Source organism: Aotus nancymaae, unplaced genomic scaffold (genome assembly GCF_030222135.1).
Source record: "Aotus nancymaae isolate 86718 unplaced genomic scaffold, 86718_ANA_hifiasm-v0.15.2.pri h1tg000029l, whole genome shotgun sequence".
NCBI lineage: Eukaryota > Metazoa > Chordata > Mammalia > Primates > Aotidae > Aotus > Aotus nancymaae.
Genome location: NW_026988442.1, coordinates 89,769,797 through 89,794,519, shown reverse-complemented (window position 1 = coordinate 89,794,519; position 24,723 = coordinate 89,769,797). Strand labels below are relative to the sequence as shown.

The 24,723-nt window shown below is 39.2% G+C and overlaps 1 protein-coding gene across 1 annotated transcript in view; it reads right to left on the bottom strand.

Annotated features, from left to right (window-relative positions):
* CNTNAP5 (contactin associated protein family member 5) overlaps nt 1-24,723 on the bottom strand; it is an 882,261-nt gene that overhangs the window by 337,991 nt on the left and 519,547 nt on the right. Inside the window, exon 11 of the mRNA XM_021667927.2 lies at nt 23,031-23,137. Coding sequence (XP_021523602.2) covers nt 23,031-23,137 — 107 coding nt within the window. The remainder of the gene's footprint in view (nt 1-23,030; nt 23,138-24,723) is intronic.

Here is a 24,723-nt window from a genome sequence, read left to right as displayed (position 1 = left end):
AGGTATAACCCTTAGAAACTTCCCATGTGACTTTCATTTTCTTCTCTCTCTATCAGCTGAAAAGAGCTTCCCAAGGAGCTGGAAAGAAATGAAGTGATAAGATAGAAGCTGATTGAGCCCCTGTACAGCTTCATGTACCAGTCATCCTGCAGTATGAGTGAGAAAAAAAGAAACTTTTCCTTTGCAAAGCCACTGAGATGTTAGGGTTATTTACCACCTAAGCCAATATGCTTGCTCTCTAAACTTTAGCCCAGTTTCTGGAACTTTCTGGGGAAGGAGCCTGCTAACATGTATTCCTATTTATGGATAATGCAAATGAACTCATACAACGTGAGAGCTCTCCCCAAAGCCACTCCCACCCCATTGATAAGGGCTCTATCTGTAAGTCTGATATTGGTTCTTGGTGCTACACTCCATGCTTTCACCTCTAAATGCCAAAAACAACAAACTCATAAAATAGTTACATTGTGTTCATAAGTTTTCAAAACTGGTTTCAACTAGACAGAGTAATAACGGCTATCCTAATGAAAGTTCTTTGAAGGCATCCTTAGAAATAATTATACGGTATTTATTTGTCTATATTTCACTGGCATTGTTTTAAGGAGTCCAGATTTCTTTGTGCAGAGTCCATGGTGATAATATAATAAATATTTTTGCATTTGCATACCATTAAAAATGGTCTTTCTGTGTGAATTGGTGAATATCTATTTTTTAAGCTGTGAGAAAGACGTTTTACAATGAAAAATGTGTGTCTTTTAGTGTGTGCAGTTCACATGAGGTTTGAGAAAAAGTTGAGCGAAACTGCCGTGAGCTACTCTTAGGGGATGTTTATTTTGTTAACCAGGACATTTTATGTTAATGCAACATGCGATACCCATTTCTAGATTAAATACAAAACATGTTGTAATTCTTCATACTAACAGGCTTACAGTTAAGTTCCTTCTCATTATCACAGTGATAAGAGAATACTAACTATCATGAAATAGCATGACCACCAGCAACGAAACCAAGACAGAAAGCTCTGGGCTAGAGATGGATTTATTTTAAAGCTCCAGAAGCTGCAGCTTCAAGATCTTCTTGCAAAACCCTAGCAATGTGTTTTACATTATGCATTTTGTAAACTGTGTGTGTCAACAAGGTCAGGTGTGTGTATGCTGTCAGAGAAGTAGGCTTTTGGAGATATACCTGTATTTGTTATAAGGATTTGACCTGATGTTGTAAAGCTGTCATCTTCTCACCAGATGCTGGAGCCTGAAGACCACAGTGGAGAGGAGAAGGTGGATGTGAGGTGGGGGAGCTAGGATAAACTGGAACCCATGAGGACATGTACAGCCAGGAAGACAGACTGCAAGCCATGGAATTTCCTGTTGTCATTGACCTTGGTGATGTGAGTATTTGGCAAAAGCTGGGGCGCTTTGTCAAAGAGCTAAGCACACACACACACCTGACCCAGGAGTTAGAGATGCTGAAGCAGGATCCAGAGGAGTTAGAGATGCTGAAGCAGTTCCAGGCCTAGCCTACACCAGTGAAACGAGTCAAAAAGCCAGCAACGGTGTGTGTGAACAACATTAGGACTGCAGCCTCCCTTTCCGCTTCCAAACCTCCTGCAAGTACCTTTTCTGTGGCTTTCCCCTAAGTCGAAATATACAGGAAAGGAAGTTCTGGAGAATTGACTTCAGCCAAATTGTGTTGACATTTCATAAAGCTATTGAACTTCACAAAAGTCATTTTAACGGCAATCAATTAAAATAAAGTATTGAAATGCAATGGAACAGTAATACTGTTGTCTCTTTCCCTGCCCTTCCCACTGTTAGACTTCTCACGCCAGGTGGCATTGGAGAGACTACAGAAACTTTTAACATCCAGTTAGGGAAAATTATGCCCATAGATACATATTTAGTTTAGATCGGTAGCATATCACCATGTCGTTCCCAGCTATGTACATGGATTGTTAGGCATTGCATTTGAGGAGTTGCTCCCCTGAGCATTCCTGCTCCTTCCTACGCAAAGTCATCCAGCATCAGAGAAGAATGGTGCAGGGCCAGAGGTCACATATCCATAGAGATGTCTCCTGTAGCACCAGCAGTGGAAGAGTGTAGGTCGTGCAGGGAAGCAAGGTGTGAAATGTACAGAAGAAGAACCTGGTCTGCAGAAATTCTAATAAATCTTACTATCTAATCTATGGAACTTCACAGGAACATCCCCAATTTCAATCACAGTCATAAAAGTTTATGTGGCATCACCAATAATGAGGTGTGAAACTGGGGGAAAAAAAGAAGCCTTTTTAAAACTATGAATATAATTTTTTTAAGAAATGATTTTCTCAATCATACTAGAGGAAAAAAATGAATTATTTATTTTCCACAATCTTTTAAACAAAATCATCATCTAAGGAAGCAATCAGACACTAGCCAAAAGATATAAAGAAATAAAAGTATTATAAAATTGTGACAAGGAGGTAATAAAAATATTATGTTTTTCTAAAATTTGCAAATATCCGTGCTACTTGTCTTTTTCCTAAAACATTAGCAATTTATAGTGACTTACTTTCTCATTCTGAAAATATTTAGGGAAAAAGCTTCCCCAGATTATATAAATGTTGAGCCCTTTGAAACTTGGTCTCCCCTAGCTCAGTGCACAGATCCTAAGCAGGGCCTCAGAACTGGATCACTTGCAAGGTCCTCCAGACAAGGTGGCAGCTCCCTTTTGCAGGGATGTGTCACAGCTACCAGCCCAGGTAGGCAGGAGTCCTGGATTCTTGGCTTAGAGTTTGCTTGGTGTCCAAGAATCTTTATCCTGCCTTTTAAATTCTAGGCTCTGAGTTTGCTTAATTTTTCTTTTGTTCTTATAAGAAATCTTGAGTTAAATCTCCTTTTGGGAAACTATTATAAACAGACAACTGACAGGGGAAATCAGCTGCTCCTTTGAGTCAAATACTGGTTTCTTGAATGACTCAAGCCAGGTGAGCAACAATCACTCCCACTTGAATATTGTCCTATGAGGCTGCTTTCTGCCTGCCCAAGCCATCCATTTCCTAACCACACGCCTGCAACATGACAGACAAGAGACACAGCCACCAAGGCCTTCTGATTCAAAGAAATCAAGTTCCTGCTAAATGGCACGTTATCCCTTTACACTGAAAAGTACACCAGATTTACACAGCAACTTCAATTTGTAGTCTTTCTAGATCATTTGGATTTTAGTCTTTCAAGAGTCATTTTAATGCAGATTTAAAGCAGAGAGAAATTTCACCATCTGTTTTAATAAGTAACTTAAAATCCTACTCTAAGCCCCTGCCCCCATGTTTGTAAAACAACATCAGCTTAAGAATGTTCCTCTGTCTTTGACTTAAGAATAGCTTCCCTGTAGTACCATTGACACTTCAATATGACTGCCGCCTTGGAGAATGGTGTAATGCAGGTAGTCTGTCTCTTCCTTGGGATGCATCATGTGCACGTAAAACAGGATCTTTCTTTCCTCAGCAGGCGGGGATCCCAACGGGACCCACCTCACATGTCTTCCTTTTAAGTTTGCATGTCAGGACATTGGTTCATCTCTGTGCTGGCTAGGTCCTTGGGTTTAAGGGAGTGTCTCTTGACTGATCATTACCTGTGTGCTTTCTCTTTTAGTTACATTTCAGCTTCCTGAAAACTTATATCTGAAGTTATCCAATTTTTGCTCAAACTCTCAAACACTTTTTCTCAGTCCATGCTGCCTGAACTCTGTCTAACCTTTCCCAATATTCGACAAAGTCCTTAATGAGATTGTTTTATGTTGTCACGCCAGAAAATTGAAAATGAAAGAGCTTTGATTTCTTAGTAGAAGAATCACATAAGGGAATCTGTGCACTCACTTTTATTCTTTATCTTCTAATTAGAGGATTGGACTTTTAAAGCAGGAAAAACGAGGAGACTAGAGACTATTACAAAGGCATTATTTCAACTTTTACTTTTTTTCCCTGTTTCACTTTTATTCCCACCTTGGCATGATTTTAATTTAAAATTAAGAAACCTGAAATGATCTTTGCTAATAGAGAAATAAGAAGATTCATGTTCAGAGAAGAATTTTGAAGAATTTGAAAGCACAGAACAGGATATTCCCTCTCCAAAGGGTTAGAGATTCCCAGCCTGGTTGCCTACCGCCTCCCTGGCACATACTTCACTGTGGTCCACCTGTCCCCCTGGTCTCCTCATTGGCCCCAAGCCCACGATTTGTGCTCCTCTCTTTCATATCCATCACATTCCATAATCCTTCAGTGAGAGCCCTTGGGGAGCCAGGCATTCGCTCTGCTTCTAATGACTCCCTTTTCCGCTGTGCTCCACATATTATGCAAATACCCACATCCAGTAATGCCTCACTTCTCCTCACTCCCTCTATAAAGATGCCCTGATCTTAGGAATCTCATAGTGTTCTGAACTCCTCAATTACATCTATTCCATCATTCAGGAAAGAATCAAGTACTGTCGTGCGAATCACTCCACATGCATAGGTTTTGTCTTCTCACCTTGTTAACGCGAATATATACACACATGTGTAGGTCTGTATAAGCCGATATTGAGAGATGGGGATAGATAGCTAAGAGACAGAGAGTGACACTGCACTGTTTGAGGCATCACGGACAAACATAATTGTTAGGCGCTGTGGAGGCGGTAAGGAGGTGGGGGACCAAACACTTGTTAAAAGAACTGTAGCCGAATAACATTTAAGAGTTTCACTGAGCAAAGAACGATTCATGAATCATGCAGCCTCCTGAGCCAGAGTTGTCTCAGAGACACCAGCACAGCCACGTGGTAGAGAAGAAGATTTGTGAATAGAAAGTAGAAGTGAGATATAGAAACAACATATTGGTTACAGCTTGGCCTCTGCCTTCTTTGAACATGGTTTGAAAATTTGGCCACCTTTGGCCAAAACTCGGTGATTGGCTACAGTCTGTTTACAGCTTAGCTTAGGTTCATGGCATACAGGGAAGTCTTTAAGCTGAACTTAAAATATGTAAGGAGGCAGCCTTAGGCTAAACTTGATTAAACACATCTCCACTTTGTGATCCTCTCAATTTTGAGAGATTGACCAGAACTTCAGTCATTGATGTCACTCTCACCATTGTAAATATACTTATTTCGTCTTGAAACTCACTGGGAAATAGAAGAGTAGTGAGTTTTGTAAGGTGGGAACAAGGATTTCAGGTTATTTTCTGTAAGGGTTAGAGTAGAGAGTGCCTCCTTAGGCTGGAGTGTCCTGTTTACAGGAAGGAAAAAAACAAAAACAAAAACAAAAAAACAAAGAAAAAAACACCTGGCCTGTTCTCGGATCTATGTATTTCCTTAAAGTCTTAGTTTGATTATGTCACATTTAGTACAAGTGACTACACTTTGGTTTGGTCTGGTCTGTTGGGGCCTAGTGCCTGAACTCAGTTTAAAACAACGGCCTCCCGTTACTTTGTTTAAAAATTCCCTCCTATTGGTCAGTTTCTCACTTAGGTGAGAGTGTGACCAAAACTTAGGGCCTTAGCGCCACTCTCAGTTACTATCTTTTAAGTTTCTGGTCTCGGCATTATTCATAGGTTATGGTGCCCTCATGATCACACATTTCTTTCAGCTCTCGTCATTTCAGTTGAAGACAGACCATTTCACATTCCAGAGAAGGCTGCATGCACACATTTAAAACTTTTGAGAAAATACAGTGCACCAGGGAGACTACTACTATTATGACTATCAGGAGGATAATACCAAGAGTTTAGAGTATGGTCCTTGGCCAGGGTCTCCATAAACCAAACCAACCAAAATAAAATAGATCAAAGAACGAGCTAGATTAGGAGCCTCCTCGTTTTAACTAAGCAGTCTGTGTCAATCCCCCACAACTGAATCTCTATAATACCCCATGTGATGTATTTCTCCATGGACAACAAGAAGTTCCAGCAGCTGCACACATACTTTTCTGTCTAGCCAGTAAGTAAGTATTCTAGAGCAGTTCTATTATTTAGCATAACTTTTATGGAGAATGTATTTTGTGTAACTATAGCCTGTGCAATAGAATCTGCTATAGAGCCTGACACGAGGGATGGATTTCTAATCATTGCCTCATTTACTCCAAATCATGGTAAAAAGGAACTAACAAATGATGCCCTTCTAGAAGAGTGAAGACTTCCTGGCAGCGTTATTTTTAATCCATTATGTATGTTAAGAGGAGTGAACCAATGTCGGTTTCTGACTGATTATGAGGCAACATATGAACCATTAAATTTCTCGCCTACACTGGCCCTTCATCTTCCATCTATCAAGGTATAAGATTATCCACATCTAAAGCTAGCCGACAAATCATTCACAAATAAAAGTATACACCATGAGTGCTGACAACAGACCCCCTTATCGCTTCTGTTGTTCCTAGAGGCATAAGCAAAGAAAAAAATGTGAAAAATAGGAGTGTCATAATAGCAGAAAAGTCTTGATCTGTGGTTCTGGGAAAAAGCTGTCCACATCAAGTATGCAGTTGCCTTCTTTATTTTATTTATTTATTTATTTATTTTTGAGACAGGGTCTCACTCGGCTACACAGGCCGGAGTGTGGTGGTGTGATCTTGACTCACTGCAGCCTCAACATCCTGGGATCAAGCGATCCTCCCACCTCAGCCCCCACAAGTAGCTGGGAATACAGGCACGCACCACCGTGCTTGGTTAATTTTTTTAATTTTTGGTAGAGATAAGGTTTCTCTGTATTGCCTAAGCTGGTCTCGAACTCCTGAGCTCAAGTGATCCACTCACCTCTGTCTTCTGAAGTAGGGAGACCCTCTCCTTCTGAAGATAAAATTCCCTGGTGAGCTTTACCCTATGGTTTCCAATGGGTGTACAGTTCCAAGACAGTGGAGGGACCCTTTTGAGTTGTAAGATTACGAACCCCAAAGTTTTGTTGTGGTGTAGAAGGCAAGGGCAGTTTTGTTCACATGTTCACCATGTTAGTCAATTCGAGATAATAATATGACCAGTGTTGTCATATGTTTTCCTACCAGTTCTGTTCTCTGTTTTAACTCTGACGATACCAGTTTTGTCTATCATCATTTCTCTCCATTAATAAGAACAATGAAACTATTCAAGTCCATATCCCACTGACCCCAACTCCAACGAAGTTAACGTCAGTCTTGATTCTGGACCCTCCATCATGTTCTCTGTCTGTGCAGATCCCATTCATGCCACAGAGTTTGGCTCAAGTCCAGCATTATCCAGCATCCCCTCCCTTCGTGGCTCATCTCCTTTTCCTTGTTTGCTGCCTATATTTTGATCATTTCCTATACTCAATTTAGCTTCTGACCATGTATGATCTTGCATTATTATTATTATTTTTTTTTGAGACAGAGTTTCGCTCTTGTTGCCCAGGCTGGAGTGCAATGGTGCGATCTCAGCACACCGCAACCTCCACCTCCTGGGTTCAGGCAATTCTCCTGCCTCAGCCTCCTGAGTAGCTGAGATTACAGGCACACACCACCATGCCCAGCTAATTTTTTGTATTTTTAGTAGAGACGGTGTTTCACCATGTTGACGAGGATGGTCTCGATCTCTTGACCTCGTGATCCACCCGCCTCGGCCTCCCAAAGTGCTGGGATTACAGGCGTGAGCCACCGCACCCGGCCTTCTTTTTTTTTTTTAATTGCATTTTAGGTTTTGGGGTACATGTGAGGAACATGCAAGATTGTTGCATAGGTACACACATGGCAGTGTGATATGCTGCCTTCCTCTCCTTCACCTATATCTGGCATTTATCCCCATGCTATCTCTCCCCAACTCCCCACCCCCTGCTGTCCCTCTCCTATTTCCCCCCACAGACCCCAGTGTGTGATGCTCCCCTCCCTGTGTCCATGTGTTCTCATTGTTCAACACCCACCTATGAGTGAGAACATGCGGTGTTTGATTTTCTGTTCTTGTGTCAGTTTGCTGAGAATGATGGTTTCCAGGTTCATCCATGTCCCTACAAAGGACACAAACTCATTGTTTTTTTTATGGCTGCATAGTATTCCATGGTGTATATGTGCCACATTTTCCCTTTCCAGTCTATCATGGATGGGCATTTGGGTTGGTTCCAGGTCTTTGCTATTGTAAACAGTGCTGCAATGAACATTCGTGTGCATGTGTCCTTATAGTAGAATTATTTTCTACTATATTATTTTCTTAGTGTATAACACATTTTTTTATTATTGTGTATAACACAATAATAAATATTAAAATGCTATTATTTTAATTTTATTATTAAAATAATATTAAAATAATAGTATTTAAAATAATATTATTTTATTATTTATGCTAAGAAAATAGCATTATTTTCTTAGCGTATAACACATCTCCCCCCGCCAACATTTGTGCTAATTTTAAAATCCTTGAGAACAGGAATCAGACTTTCAATTGCCCAAGTGTCACCCTCTATATTTGGTTGACTGTTGAACCCTGAATAGATACTTATTTACACATATCTGATATAAATGTGTGTTGCATGAATGAGTAACCACAAAATAGGAGAGATGTGCAAGAATTAATGTTGAATAAAAATAAATATCTCAATGAAATTCTGTCATAACAGCAGCCAAAATGAACTGTGGAATCAGTTACTTTCACTGGTTTAAGGTTGTGTTATACTGTAGAGATAAGTATAATATGTGCTAATTAAAATAAGCAAAGGCAATTTCTCAATCTGGTTCTTCCTAAGTATGTTCTGCATCCGGTGATTTCAGGAACTGTGGAGCCCACCATTATACTTCATTTCAGGTGACTGAGCTGTGATGATAGTGGTGTGGAAAAAATGGTGAGTCCATAGTAGGATCATTGAGAGCTGAAATAGAACTAAGTAGGGAAAGTTAGAAGGTAGATTTTACTTCCTAAAAGATGCAAATCTCATAGCTATCAGAGAGCTACAGTGATAGAGGGAGGCATTCATCAGTCAGTTTCTAGAGCATCGACTTGAAGAAGTATGCAAGAAAACACACTTGTGCCAAAAGTCCCTTCCAAACATAGAAATCAGAATTTGTTACTAGTCCAAAAGCTATCCGCAGATGGCCAGGAAGTGTAGAGGTGTAGAGAACTGATGAAGTAAAATAAGTAAACTTAATCACACACTTCCTATATAGTCACTATGTCCACCACTCTAATTACCAAAAAATTCTAAGACATAGATGTCACTATTCTTGCATTTGGAGATGAGAGAACTAAGGTTCTGAGAAGGTGAATAATTTCCCACAGGTCACTCAGTTAGTAATCGTTAGAGCCTGGAATTTAGTCCAAGGCAGCATAATCTTCAAAAACAATTTCTTTTTAATACTACATTGCCATTAAACACAAAACCACAACACAGAACAGGTTTCTTTTCTTTATCTTTTGACTATTCCCCCAGTGAAGTCATTAGCTGGAAGACTTCTGTTAAAGAAGCCAGAGAGCACAGGTCCTCCACTGATGGCCTGTGAACTACAGGCATCCTTAATCTGCCTATGTTATATAACAGTTATTTCATTGAATGACCATTTAGACAACATGCAGTAATGAAATAAAATGTTAGCTGACAGAAATACTAGCTCCCTCTTCCAGCCATCGTGACAGCAAACTCAGGGAGACAGGAACAAGGGAATGATTGCCAGGGTCTTCATCATCACATTAGCTGCCAGCAGGAAATCTGTGCCACTGAAAACTGACTTTGACAACTCCTCCGTTAACAGACTAATACACTCAGTTGCATATCCTGCTATGACAATGGACAATTTTATTTCCTTTTTTTTGTTTCGGCATATATATATATATATATATATATATATATATATATACACACACACACACACACATATACACTAATCCAAAGTCCTATTTATGCTAGTATCTTAAAATTGGGAACTACAGCTATGCCACCTGAAGGATCATTTACAAGCTAGTTTGAAAGAAAATGAGGATGTAGTGTGGGGATCTTCAAGAAATACTCTTTAAATAAAAAGCAGGATCCTCAATTTTTCCATCAAATTAAAAATGAGAAGTTTTTCTATATGATGACTAAAGGGAAAGCCTAACAGAGGTTGTGGCATGTCATCTGCTTTGCTGTCTTTTACCTATAAGGTAATATTAGCATATTTTAAGGTAGTGCCAACAATTTGAAAATTAAAACTGCATTCTCTTAATACTTATTTTGCATGAGCAATATTCCAGACCTGGTATAGCAAATGGGAATATATACAAGAAAAGCCAAAGTGCATGACCTCAAGGAACACAACCTAATATTAGAGAAAGATCAAAAGCCAATTACTGCAGCCACCTGTACATGTGGGGGTGACAGTGGAGCAGAACACTGAGTAGAATAGAGAATAGACAATTATCAGGAAGACAGGCCAGGAAGACCATTCCAGGAGAAATAACTTCAAGGCCAGAATATTGGAAAGGCAAGAAAAACTGAGCATGCTCAGTGAATGAATAGTGGATCACAACTGCTATAATGTGGACACATACAGGGCTATGGCTGAAAATGGTCTGTGACCCAAGAAGGTTCTAAGTAATGAATGACCTCACTTACTGAGACCAAATAGTAAAGAGTTTTCTTCAATAAGACTATAGAGAACCACTAAATAATTTGAAGCTGGACAGTGATATAATCAAAGTCACTTTTAGGAAACAACATAAACTAAATTTAAAAATAACCCTGGAATTTCCCTAACAACTGACCTTGTCTAGAGCATGATATAGCTGAAAAATCTTGGAGAGTCACAATATTTAGGCTTTTGTCCTGCTGGGCTCTTGTATCTGATCATCCTTGGTCTCTCTATATCAAGCTGCTCTAAGCCTCATGACTTTCCTCTGTACATTTAAGGGTACTTGCCTCGTCCCTCATCAAGGTTGCAGTGGGAACAAAATGATGTAAATACACAAGAAGAAATCTATAAGAAAGGGTTATGATCATACTTGTCAGAGATATTTCACGCCCATTGATTCATGAATTTATCCCAATAGGACTGAGGGACAGATTCTATTATTTTCCCTTGAGAATGGCACAAATGAGGCTCACATTGCTGAAATAACTTGCTATACATAGGTCACAGTGTTACTGTGTTACAGAATTTTAATGAATGAAGAAATACATTCTGAATTTTGTCTCTGAATTACATAGTCAAAATATATTTGCAAGAATCAGAATGAACACACTAGAAATTCCTTCATTTCATGACAATTTAGACAGTCAATTCAGTCATAGTTTTAAAAAAAAAAACCTGATAAATTATATTGAGCAATCACATTATGTCTTCATTTCATTATTGCTTATTGCTCTTTGAGTTGACTCATTCCAAATGAAAACCCAAGTAAGTAAACTACACCAAGTGCTTCAAGAGAAGCTGCAAGAGCTGTGACACTTGCAAAACATTCCTCATATTTTAACCTGTTTTACTTGTAAAGCCTATTTGAGGTAACAGTGTGAATTAACACTTAGTATTTTCTATAGACAAGATGTGGTCTATCTGGTTTATGTAATGGTTAATTTGGGCTAGAATATTATAAAATGGTTAAGACAAGACATAGAAACTATAGAGTGAGATTATAGCACATTCTCATTCTGATTCATGCTGCTAGAGCAAGTCAAAACAATTCTCCTTAGTGATCATGTATAATCCACATATAATACACATTGCATTCATGAGGAATCATGGATCACAGAAAGTGACTTGCCTAAGGTCAACTGTGGCACAGAGGAACTGACTCATGCAGAAGCCCCCTCCCAGGGTTCTATCGGTGACATTTTGCCTCTCAGTTTTTCTACTGATGGTAACACCTATGCCAAAACCTAACCTCTGTTTGATAGTCTATAGTAGAAAAAGCGTATAGTAGAAACGTATAGTAGAAAACAGCCTATGACTTAGTAACACAGAAAGGATGACTCTTGGTCTGGCATGGTGGCTCAGGCCTGTAATACCAGCACTTTGAGAGGCTGAGGAGGGTAGATCACCTGAGGTCAGGAGTTCGAAACCAGCCTGACCACCATGGAGAAACCCGTCTCTTCTAAAAAGACAAAATTAGCTGGGTATGGTGGTGCATGCTTGTAATCCCAGCTACTTGGGAGGCTGAGGCCAGAGAATTGCTTGAACCAGAGAGGCAGAGGATGGAGTGAGCCAAGATCATGCCATTGCACTCCAGCCTGGGCAACAAGAGCGAAACTTCCAAACAAACGATGTCTCTTATATAAAAAATATTTCTAAACTTTTAAGAAAATAATTCTCTCTCTCTCTCTCTCTCTGTGTGTATATATATATATATATATATACACACACACACACACACACACATATCTATACATATACACACACACATATATACATATATATACACACACATATATATATGCACATACATACACACACACACACAAATACACACACACACACACACACACATATGAGATACCATTTAACCGGGAAATGCCGAATTTCAAATATTGTGCTAGATGTTGTCTGTTTCTTGCCTCTGATCTACATAACAATTCTAAAGGAGTTACTGTTATTTTAGAAAACAAAAGCAACCAAGGCTGAAAGAAGTCAAATAATCCCTCTGATACCAGAGAGCTATCAATAACCTCGATCTGTCTGGATTCAAGGAGGAGGCACAGATGAAAACCATGTCTTCATGTATTGAGTTTTTTATGTATGTATATTTCAGATCACTTCTTACTCATGGGACACACTAGAGCTTTGTATTTCTCTGGCTATTAATCTTCTGTTGATTGAAATACATTATAAATAAGTGCTCATTTTTCTTGCTCAGTATTCAAAGTAAATATCAATGATTCTCCAAAGGAAGCAACATCAACAATTACATTGTATTCAATGAACTATCTTCTCTTATGTTTTGGAATCTTTTGTTGTTTCTAGAGGTTTGGAACAAAGCCAATACTTGTGATTACATTTCTTGCTCTTTGTCAACCCAGGGTACATATTTGAAGTTGGCTTTACTGTAGCCTCAGTTGACAAGGGGATGGGGGAAGATGAAGAGAAAGACATAGAGAAAGAGGAAGGAAAGAACAAACAGAACCAATTAACAGGTAGGAGACGGCTGTGGGAAACTCTCAAAGCACTGAGATGTATTGAAAAGGAAGAAAATCAATCCAAGGTGAACATACACCCTCCATTCCTTTCCTTCTCTGATAAGAAGTCTTTGCATTAGTTTTTCTCTAAAATCCTGCTGTGTTCCATAAAATATTTAAGAGTGCTCTTCCATCCATGTAAGATGTTGTAATGTTAAGAGAAAGTGTTTTCAAGCCGTCTACAACTAAGTTCCAACTCCACTTCCACCGGTTCTGTGGTTTTAAGCATTTTAGCTGTAAAAGAATGTTTACATTCAGTGATTGTCTACTGTGTGTAATTAGGTGCCAAATATGCAAGGACAAATGCACCAAAAGACTGGCAGTTTGGAAGGAAAAACAAGAAGCAGACAATTTTTATGTGGTGGAATAAGTGATTTGTGAGAGGATGCTAAAGGAACAAAAAGAAGCAATAGCTACAAAAGGCCCGCACAGGCTTCTTGCAGGTGTTGACAGAGGTTCCTCAGGAGAAGATATTGGTAAGAAGTCTTTGTGGTCAAGAGATTTGCAAATCTGAAGATGTAACTCTTTGGATCGGCCAGAGTCTAAAGGGTTAGAGCTAAGAATGTGAGATGACATGTGCTCAGCACTGACACGTACATACAACTCAGCAAATTGTCCATTCCTTTCTCCTTAGGCTACAGCACTGGGTGAACCCCAAACATCCCCTGTGCTCATCCTTATTTTGGTCCTTCTTTTGATACCCACCCTTGAAAAACACCCCCCTGACACTTCTCTGACCTCCCAAGTTCAGCCTTTATGCACAGGTCCAATCTGTTCTTTAAGAAGTCTTTCTTTCTTTTTTTAAATTTTATTTTAGGTTTGGGGCTACACGTGCAGGTTTGTTTCATATGTAAACATGTGTTATGGGGGTTTGTTGTATAGATTATTTCATCACTCAGGTATTAAGCCCAGTAACCAATCATTATCTTTTCTGCTTCTCTCCCTCCTCCCACCCTCTACCCTCAAGTAGACCCCAGTGTCTGTTGCTTCTTTTAAGAAGACTTTCACACCCAGTTCAGCCTGCTCAGATCTCTCCCTCCAGAAGTAGCTTTCCCCCTTACAGTGAGTCCTGTGCCCTCAGTTGCACAGTGCATTACCTGTTCATTAACAGATTCAGGATGTTGGAGTTTTTTCTCCTGAAGGAGAGTGAAATCCTCTCAATGGCAGCAAATGCTTTTGAATCACCTAGATCCTGACAAAACCTGGGATAGTCATTGACGAACAGATTTTCTCGGATTAGCAAATTCCAGTGCATTCCAATACTGCCCCAGTCTTAGGCTGCCTACAGAAAATTACTGGTTTCTTTTTTTAAAAAAATTATTATTAGTTTCCTAAGTTTGAATTTTATTGCTTTCCGCATTTCATTTTTCCCCTTATTGTGCTTTTACCCCATCTTCTCCCTAAACATCTATCCAGTCGTTTAACAATTACCACCACTAAGATGAAAGAGTACTCGGCCTGTAATCCCAGCACTTTGGGAGACCGAGGCGGGCAAATCACCTGAGGTCAGGAGTTCGAGACCAGCCTGATCAACATGGTGAAACCTCATCTCTACTAAAAATACAAAAATTAGCGGGTGTGGTGGTGCATGCCTGTAATCCCAGCTACTTGGGAGGCTGAGGCAGGAGAATCACTGGATCCTCAGAGGCAGAAGTTGCAGTCAACCAAGATTGCACCACTGCACTCCAGCCTGTGAGCGAAAGGGTGAGACTTTGTCTCAAAATAAAAATAAATAAATAAATAAATAAAATAAAATATTCAATGGGATACTATGTACCTAAACATCTCCGTGTGAATACTCTGTTCCTGAAACACCCCTCTTCTAACTCCTAGGTTACACTTTTCTTAGTACTTTCTTTACTTGTTTTGGTCACTATTCCTTCTTGATTGTATCTCTTCCTGAGTCTTATAAAATATTTTACTTTCAAGGTCCCACCCTTGGCCTACCGCACCTGAATGGCCTCATCTACTCAAAAGGCTTCAGCAACTATACACCCACTGATTCTGATATTCCCCTTGGACCTCACTTCAGAGTTTTCTAGCTAATTCTGCACAGTGGGAAACTTTCCACGCAAATACTGTGCCCCAAACTAGACTGAAGTCCAACCACTAATCTTTCTATGTATCGTCTGTGTGTTCAAACAGTAGGTAACATGGAACAGTAAATTTGTATTTGTCAGGCACCATGCTAAATACTTTAAGAAGATTGTTTTACTTAATCCTTATAATATTTCTTTGAAGTGATAGCTATCATTAGCCCCATATGACAGATGAGGAAGTTGAAGCCCATGGAGCTCCCCTCGCTTCTTGCCCTAGGTCATACATCTTGTAAATTGTAGGATCTGCATTTGACACTAGGCTGTCACACCGAGACAGACCTCAGGACTTAGTCACCACATTATTCATCCATGAGGTCTTCCAAGCTAAAAAGCTAAATGTCATTCTTCTCTGTACTGTATTCAATTTTCCTTTAAGTCTACTTGATCCAATTTTAGATATGCCTTTCATATCAGGATCCTGCTTTCGAGCTTATGCTGGTTGTCATTATTTGCTGCCCACGAAATTGCAAATAGCATCCAGTATCTGTCCCTAGCACCCACACCTTCCATCTTCAGTATATGCTCTGCAGCACCATCACAATTACATTTTTACAAAAGGAACTGATAAACAAAGCAAACAACAAACAAATAATGGCAAGCCAGTCCTCAACACTAAAATGAAACCAGTAAACTGTGGCTGGCTTAGTTGGCCAGCAGAGAAGCAAGTTCATTCTCAATTTATCACCTGTCTTTTGTACTTGGACTGCGTTTCCTGCATCTCCTTTTCCCCCCTTTCATCTTCAGTTCTAGCTATGCCAGGTGTCTCATAGCCCCCACTTTGTTGCTTGACGCTTCATGTCACTTTGCTTTTTTTCATGGCGCTCACTCTTCCTGCAAGGCCTTTGTCTGTGCTCGTCTTCTTTCGCATCCTTCAAATCTCTGCTCAAAGGTCAATAATTGTGAGAACTTTCTCACCTTCTCAAGAAAGTGACGGTGCTCTTGCTTCAGTAATTTAACACTGTTGCATGTACCTGCCTCATAAATTTATTTATTTGTTTTTGTATACATCAAAGAGTGGATATGTATTATGTGTCAGGGATTAAACAAGAGGCTGGAAACCCAGGGAGGATTCAGTGATCATCCTGTTCTTATGGAATTTCCACTAAGAGCACGCTGAATTATCTTTTTCTGCTTAATCTTCTGTCTAACTATTTCTCTAATAGCCTATATGGCACCAAAGCCTTGAATGTGACCAATACAAATATAAGTAAGACAGTTTCTCACCTAAATAGGTTTATAGTCTCAGTAGGTAGTTAACATAAATAAAATTAATGATGATAAAAGCATTGCTTTATGTCATAAAGTGAAGCAGGGTGTAAATTCAACAATTTCCTCTGTTCTTCTTCTTCTCCCCCTCCTCCCCCCTCCTCCCCCCCTCCTCCTCCTCCCCCTCCTCTTCCTCCTCCCCCTCCTCTCCTTCCTCCCCCCTCCTCCTCCCCTCCTCCTCCCCTCCTCCTCCCCTCCTCCTCCCCCTCCTCTTCCTCCTCCTCCTCCTTATTCTTATTCTTACTCCTTTTCCTTTTTTCTAGATGCAGTTGAGAACGATTTGCTGATGGCATTTAGGGTTAGTGATGGAGGTACTTTTTTTTATTTCTTTAGAGGAAATTCATGAAATAATATTAGAATAAGCAATTAATCTTCTATCTCACCATTTCTGACCTGAGCTTAGAGATATGAGCAATATTCTTTTTTTTTTTTTTTTTTTTTTTTTTTTTTTTGAGACGGAGTTTCGCTCTCGTTACCCAGGCTGGAGTGCAATGGCGCGATCTCGGCTCACCGCAACCTCCGCCTCCCGGGTTCAGGCAATTCTCCTGCCTCAGCCTCCTGAGTAGCTGGGATTACAGGCACGCGCCACCATGCCCAGCTAATTTTTTGTATTAGTAGAGACGGGGTTTCACCGTGTTGACCAGGATGGTCTCGATCTCTTGACCTAGTGATCCACCCGCCTCGGCCTCCCAAAGTGCTGGGATTACAGGCTTGAGCCACCGTGCCCGGCCATGAGCAATATTCTTAAATAAGTCCCCTTATTACCTACCCTATCCAACTTTTCATTCAAACCACCCAAATGTCATGAAGTCAAAGGACCATTTACCTCCTGTTAAACTAAGTGTTATCCCTCTGTAATGATTACTATACAGCCTGATAGCCAGATGACTTGTTATGCTTCAAATCAATACATGGCTATTGACTGCCCCATAGAAGAAGCACTACATCAGGTTTGGAAGAGGAAGAAAGCTGACATCCTTCTGCAAAGTTGAAAAATAAGCTAAAGGGCATCGTCAGGATGTCAGGGAGGCTACATTGTGAAAAGGGATTAGAAAAGGCTGAGAAATGGTGAAAAGACCCTGAACAGGGCAGGTGTGAGTGTCATCAGACAAAAATATTGAGAAGATCAAGGACAGATGCTTGTATCACTTACCGGGTCTGTTCAACGTGACAGTAATCATTAAATGCATAGTTTAATTAATCAGATGCACTTTCAAAAAGTACTTTTTGAATGAAAAAAGAAAATTCTGTGGAAACAATCATATTATTCCTCTAATACAACTCATCTGAAAAAAAAATCTCTTTTCTCCATCTGGAACTCACAATGAGGGTCAATGATAATTTCTATTTTAATATGCAATGGTGTTACTAAAAACACATGTAGATAGTGTTATAAGTTGTAGTAAATGATAATGGCAGAGAAGGTAAAACAAGATCTCAGAAAATAGTAATCAAGGTGTAAACTGTAAGAAGAGTTTAGAAAAACAATTGGAAATATAAATCAAGATTCTTAAAACTACTCAGAAATTTTGACTCAATAAAGCAGTTTCTAAGGTTTGTTCAAGCGAGCCACAGAACTTGTGGTGTTAGACAATATTTAAATACAAAGATGCTCAACATTGTGTTAGTTACAATAATAAATATTTGGAAACAACAAGGGTCCTTTGCCTCTCCCACCAAAATAGAAAAGACAAAGAAAAATATTAAGATGGTTGAAAATGAAAACAAAAATGTCTTGGGCTATTTATTTTGTAGTTATTAAAGTAATATTAATAGATGTTGTAGTAGCATGCGAAAAGCTCTGGTCATAGTGGTGAGAGTGCTTCGGTATTCGCCAGGGGAAAGTGCTTTATAGGAATCCCATTTGGCCTTCAGGAATGAATGACTAGTGCAATTCATGTTTTCTTTTTTTGAGCCAGACAAGCTCTGCATTGCCCCAGAACACAGAATATATATGTCTACTATCATGCCTTAGCCCTTGACAGTCTGTTTTCAATAGACCTCCCTTTTCCTTTCGTCTATTCAATTTTAGATGTCCTCCAAGTCAGTCATTCTACTTCCTTCCATAATACTTTCATGATTATTCTAGAACACAAAACTTCCTCATCTCTCAGACGTCTAGAACTGTATTTTCAATTGCAATCTCATACTATTCTACTGAGTCTCAAGCAGTATAATGTCATGAATGTCCCATCACCAAGTTTGTAATAAAGAAGTTTGCAGTTGCCTTACTTGTTTAAAGGAAGAAATAAAATGCAGGATTTAAGCATCTGGCATCAACAGCCAGATTCCCTTGGCTTAAAGCCCAACTTCTACCATTTACTAGATATGAGACCTTGTGGAATTTACATAAGCTTTCTCAGCCTCAATGTTCTCATCTGTAAAATGGAGATAATAACACTATCCATATCCCTTTCTTATGTTGTAATGATATCTATCTATCTATCTATCTATCTATCTATCTATCTGTCTGTCTATCTATCTATGCCCTAATATCCCACAATCAAAAACCTGATCCTTTTTATCTTAATTTGGATTCTTAATAAAGCAGATATGATATACCATGACCAAAATATACCCCAAGTGCTTAGAAGCTTGGCTTTGATTATACAGCCTTCTGAACTTGTACACTGTATTCAACTAATAACCGTGCTCATTATTTCTGGGAGTCTGAAGGTGCTGAACATTGGTTGGGTTGCCAGGGGTTGATCTGGACTGTAAACACTGTTTTTCTTCAGTTACTCCGCTGGAGAATAGGATACCACTTTGGGAGAAATTTTTCAACCATAACAACTTACAAACATCATGTAAGAGTCTCCAGTGGCACTTTATGAGGTAGGTTTCATGTTCATATGGGAAAGCTGCCACAGGTTGGACAGAAATTGCCCATACATTCGTCATCTTTTTCTCAAAAAGGTGATTTTGAAGGATGTATGTTTGAAAAGTGACCAAACTTGCATATCCAAGTCCCTTACGTATCATCAGGTAAGGATAAAAACAAATTGGGATGGACTGAAGATCTCTACTTTTGACAGTAGCTTGCTGTGTCTTCACACTTCGGGAATTTCTATTTTATTATTCCTTAGAGAGTCCACTGTGCCCTCCTCAGCTAGGCCCTCTCTTATTCACAAAGGCTGAACAGAAGGAGTTAATCCTATCCACTGAACCAGTCCTCTTACTTCATATTTACTAGAAAGCACCAACAATGGGGGGGGTGGGTGGAAACACTATTTCTGAAGAGCTTGACAAAATGAAGAGAATACTCAAGAAATTATTATAAACAATATATTAATCCAAATAACTTGTATTTCTTATTTGGACTGTGGTCAATTCCTTCAATAAAATATCCCTCAACACAGCAAAAATTCTGTCATTTCCACAAGAGCAGAATTTCAGTCTTATTTGTTTTTGTTTTTACCAGAGGGTGCCCTGGGTGCCATCTTCTATGCTGCAGAAGCTCTTACCTGGCCTGAGAGTGGGACGCATGCTTGCTGAAGAGTGCGACGCACGCTTGCTGATGAAATCGCTAGCTTTGCAAAATGACTAAAAACAATAGTCCTTACCCAACTGAGGGAGAGGGAAGTTAGCTACAGGGAGGACAAATACTTGAATTGCACAAGGAACCAAGGTGTGCTTGCCAAATGTCACAAATATTCAAGGGATTTTGATTCGTCCTGGCTGGGTGCCCAGAAACGAAGATAGTGTTTCACATAGTTGTAGCCTACAGTGTAGGCATTGAGCAATTTCACAGAAAAGAAAACAGGAAGGTGTTAAAAAAAATGGTATTTAAGGTTTTGCGTGTTGAGTCTCCTGCTCATCAGATTAGACAGTGTTCCTTTAAAAATCAGCATCTCACCTCCATTGATTTTCAACTTCACACTTTTTTTAAAGCTAGACATCTTCTATTTTTAGCCTGATGGATGAAGTAAATTAAAGGAGAACAGTATCCATAGAGATGAACTCCTCAAAAAATTGTTAAATTACTTTTGGGGAAAGTGAGCAGAATAAGATTAAACAGTCACAGGAATGCTGTAATGCGATTTGGGTGAAATTTGGGTTGCCTTGATTTAAATCTTCATGTTTCCCTTGTCTTGCTATTAAATTGATGGTCATTTCAGTTGCCTCTGAACTTCTTACATGAGCTCCGACATTACAATCTGGACAGCCTTATGTGTATTCTGCAATGTTTCTCTATAGGTGTATATTGTTCTTTGCTATTTGGTGATAATATTTTGGGAATCAGACTTTGCTGGGACTCTTAGATAAAAACATGTAATTTCAGCTTTAGATGGACCTATAAGAATTCACTAGTTTTTCTTCATAAGATCTGCAAAAAAATAAAAGGATTCCTGAAGTGATAAAATCATATAGGTATTCACATATAAGAACTGGGCAAAATTTAAATTCAATCTCTGTCATTCCAGTGTTCTTTTCACTGTCTTTTTAATTTTATTTTTATTTTTAATTTTTGTGGGTGCATAGTAGGTGTATATGTTTTTGAGGTACCTGAGATATTTTGGTACAGTGCATAACAATCACTTCATGGAAAATTGGGTATTCATCCCCTCAAGCATTTATTGTCTGTGTTATGAACAATCCAATGATACTCTTGTAGTCATTTGAATACTAAATTTTGCAGTAGAAACATTTTAATCAAATATATTTTTATGAAGCCAAGCATTTTTTGTTGTTTCTGCAGGCAAATAACAGCAATAACTGCATCATGCCCTGATGACCAGTGGACCAGGGGACTAGTTCTTCTCTAGTTTGATCGGACTTCCCTATGAACATCATCAGTGAATCCTGCATTTGAAGGAATCGAACAGGCCAAGAAATGGCTGAGAGGTCTTTAAGGATGAGAATATCAACTTTGCTTATCTTTGCCCTGTCTGGCTACAGCCCTGTTGGCATCTACCGTGTTCTTTCTGCATCCCCAGGTGCCAGCCCAACAACAGCAGGCGCCGAAGAAAAACTAGCGAGATCTGTCCCTGAGTGATAGTTCTCACTGGAGTCCTCAGAATAGCTCCAGGTCTTGGCGCTGCTCTTATGTCTAGAAGATTTTTATCTTCCTCTTCTACCTTCTAAGCCAATTTCAAATTTCTAATTTTTCATAAAATGTTCTGCAGTTCCAGACAGTGCTTTCCGATGTATCTTTCTCAATCACACTTACGGCCCATTTCACCCAGTCGGGCATACTTTTCTCTGAGTGGCAAACTTTCTGTGCTTTTTCATGCGTTTCCCCCCACCCCGTGGTCTCAATAAGGCTATACAATTATAAAAAAAAAACAGGGCTAGACTGGGCACGGTGACTCATGCCTGTAAGCCCAGCACTTTAGGAGGCAGAGGCGGGTGGATCACAAGGTCAGGAGTTTGAGACCAGTCTGGCCAACATGGTGAAACCTCGTCTCTACCAAAAATACAAAAATTAGCTGGCATGGTGGCAGGTGCCTGTAATCCCAGCTACTCAGGAGGCTGAGGATGAGAATCGCTTGAACCGGGAAGGTGGAGGTTGCAGTAGGCTGACATTGTGCCACTGCACTCCAGCCTGGGCAACAAGAGTGAAACTGTGTCTCAAAAAAAAAAAAAAAAAAAAAAAAAATCAGGGCTCGTACTCTTCATTTTCTATCCCTCACTCCTTATTCTTTGTATACCCTAGCCTACTTCTGTCTCCCCTCTTACCACTCCTTCTCACCTTCAGGACCCTCCAGCCATCTGGAACTATTTGCAAATTCCAATTTTTCACAGAGGACCCCTGTGCTTTATGTCTCTATTTGTTTCTTTGCTTCTGAGTATCCTTTTCTTTCTCTCTTTTTTTGTTTCCTCCCATATTTCTACAATAAAATCAGCTCAGGCCTTCTGTTTGATGTCTCCCTAACACTAGGATTGACAGGTGGTCGTCAGCACTTGTCACCAATATTCAGGTCTGTTCTCCCCCATTCCATGGTAAGATTGCACTTCAGCCCCTACTGAAGTGGGGTGTGCCCACGTGTCCTCATTTGGCCAAGAGAATGTGAGTGGAATTAATGTTTGCTACTTCCAGGTAAAAGCTTTGAAAAGCGAGCACATGCTTCCCTCCCTGTGTTTCCTCTTACCAAAGCAACCTTCCAGATAATGGAACCGCATTACCATCTAAGAACTAGGACAAAGTGGAAGAAGGGCCTCTGTCATGTGTGATGGGAATGAAACACAAGCATGGCATGGCCCTTGTTACTTAGATCATAGAGATGTTAGTTTGTTTATTACAGCAGCATAACAACTCATCAAGACAATGCAATTGACTTAATAGCTCCTTCTTGTGTGCCTACAGCACCTTGCCTTGCTTCCACCTTAAACTTACTCAACTGCATTGTTGTTATTTCATTTCCTGTCTGTCTTGCCAGTAGACCATAAACTCTACAAGAATATGGCTTGTATCGATGCATCCTCTGTACCCGACACAGTATTTGGCATATGATAACCCCTTAAAACACATATGTTCAATGGGTGAATAAAAAGTGCCTGCCCCATGCTAAATACATCCTGAAGTTAACAATGGTATTCTTGGAGTTTCGTCCATCCCACATGGGCAAATGATTAATCTACTCACAGTTGTGGCAGGTGGCACCAGCGTAACTTGTGTCACTGCAGTTACAATAGAAAGTAGTCCAGGACTGGGAGCAGTTTCCTCCATGTTCACAGTAGTTTGGCAAACACCTAATGAAAGAAAACGTAAAAGAAAAAAAATAAAATAAACCAAATCAGTTGACAGAAAGGGGAAAGCAAAAATGTCTCATATCCAACTGCTGCAATTAATACTAGATACTGATCTGCTGTTCTCCCATACCTAAGTCAGACTTGAATGACATCAAAATAGTATGAGTATTATGGTTTTACCACAAAAGGTAGAATCACCTTTCATTACTAGGCAATGAAAGTCTCAGAGCTGATGTAGGTATTTAAGTTAAGGATTTTAATATCGAGGCAAATTCATGTTGACTTAAAGTTAATTTGAAATGGTCAGAATTAGTAAGGCTTTTCACTTACCGAAAAACAAAATGTATAAAGATAACCATTTTACATTTTTTAATAGTTTTGCATTTTTAAAGGAGAGGCAAATAATTGAGGTCATTGTACTCATGCTTCTCTTTTGGGGAATGATCAGGCATCTATTTTAAACTGCGCAAAGACAATGTGAAATTAGAAAACATGATACATGTTCATCTAAAATGCAAGGACATTTTATCATTTATAAAACTGAAAATGCCATCCTTAAAACAAAGGTTTCTCTACTTAGGGTCAAAATAATATCGCTATTCTAAAAAATATTTTTGCCACACAAGTTAAAAACTCTATAAAATATTTATGTAATTTGAATCAGCAATCACACTGAGATGACCCTATCTTAAGGCTATTGTTCAAAATGTGAAAAATATATATGCTAATTCTTGCTATTCGCAATGATGCCATTCATTATGTGAATAAACATAAGTGTCCAACATTAGAAAATTACTTAGGAAATCTGTAATACATAAAATTAATGAACTATCATAAAACTACAACAAATGATGTGGACAAAAATGATTGTAACAGACCAGGACTAGATTAAGTAAAAATTTAAGATACAAAACATGAGCACAACAAAATAAAACACAGGCTTTATAAGTTTCAAAAATAGTGGAAAGAAAAAAATCTTTAGAATTAGGCTAACTGGAGTGGAGGTAATGTTTATTAATTCTGGACAGAAATCGTAGACTTTAAGGAGACATGTATCTAAGTTCAAATCCCATACACTGCATGGGGCCTTTGAGTTACAGTCTGTACCTCGTATGCTGTGTCATTAAGAAAGAACCTGACTGGTGCTCAGCAAATGTAGTGAATTAAGAGTAAAAACAAGGATACACGCCATAATTTTTTTAAAACAATCTTTATAGTGTCTTAGAGAGCAAGGGAAAATAAATTCCGTGAATTTAAAAAGAGAGAGGGTGTAAGCAGTGAAGTTACGGAAGTGGTATAATACAATAAATGGGTTTGTTGTGAAACCACTAAGAATCTGATGCAAGCAAAAGTGAGATGATTTACTCTAACTGCCCTACATAGGTAGGAAAGCCTCCAGCAATGATGGTTTCAGAGCCCAGAAACTAATATTCCTGCATATGTTCTGACATATTATTAGAAATTTTCTGCTCAGCACAGCAAACTTACTATTGTGCTGATGGGGCTTAGGTTTGAGAAAAGTGTTGATAACTTTATGGTATTCAATGATAGCCTAAAGTACAGAAAATATTTTTTAAAAAGACCCA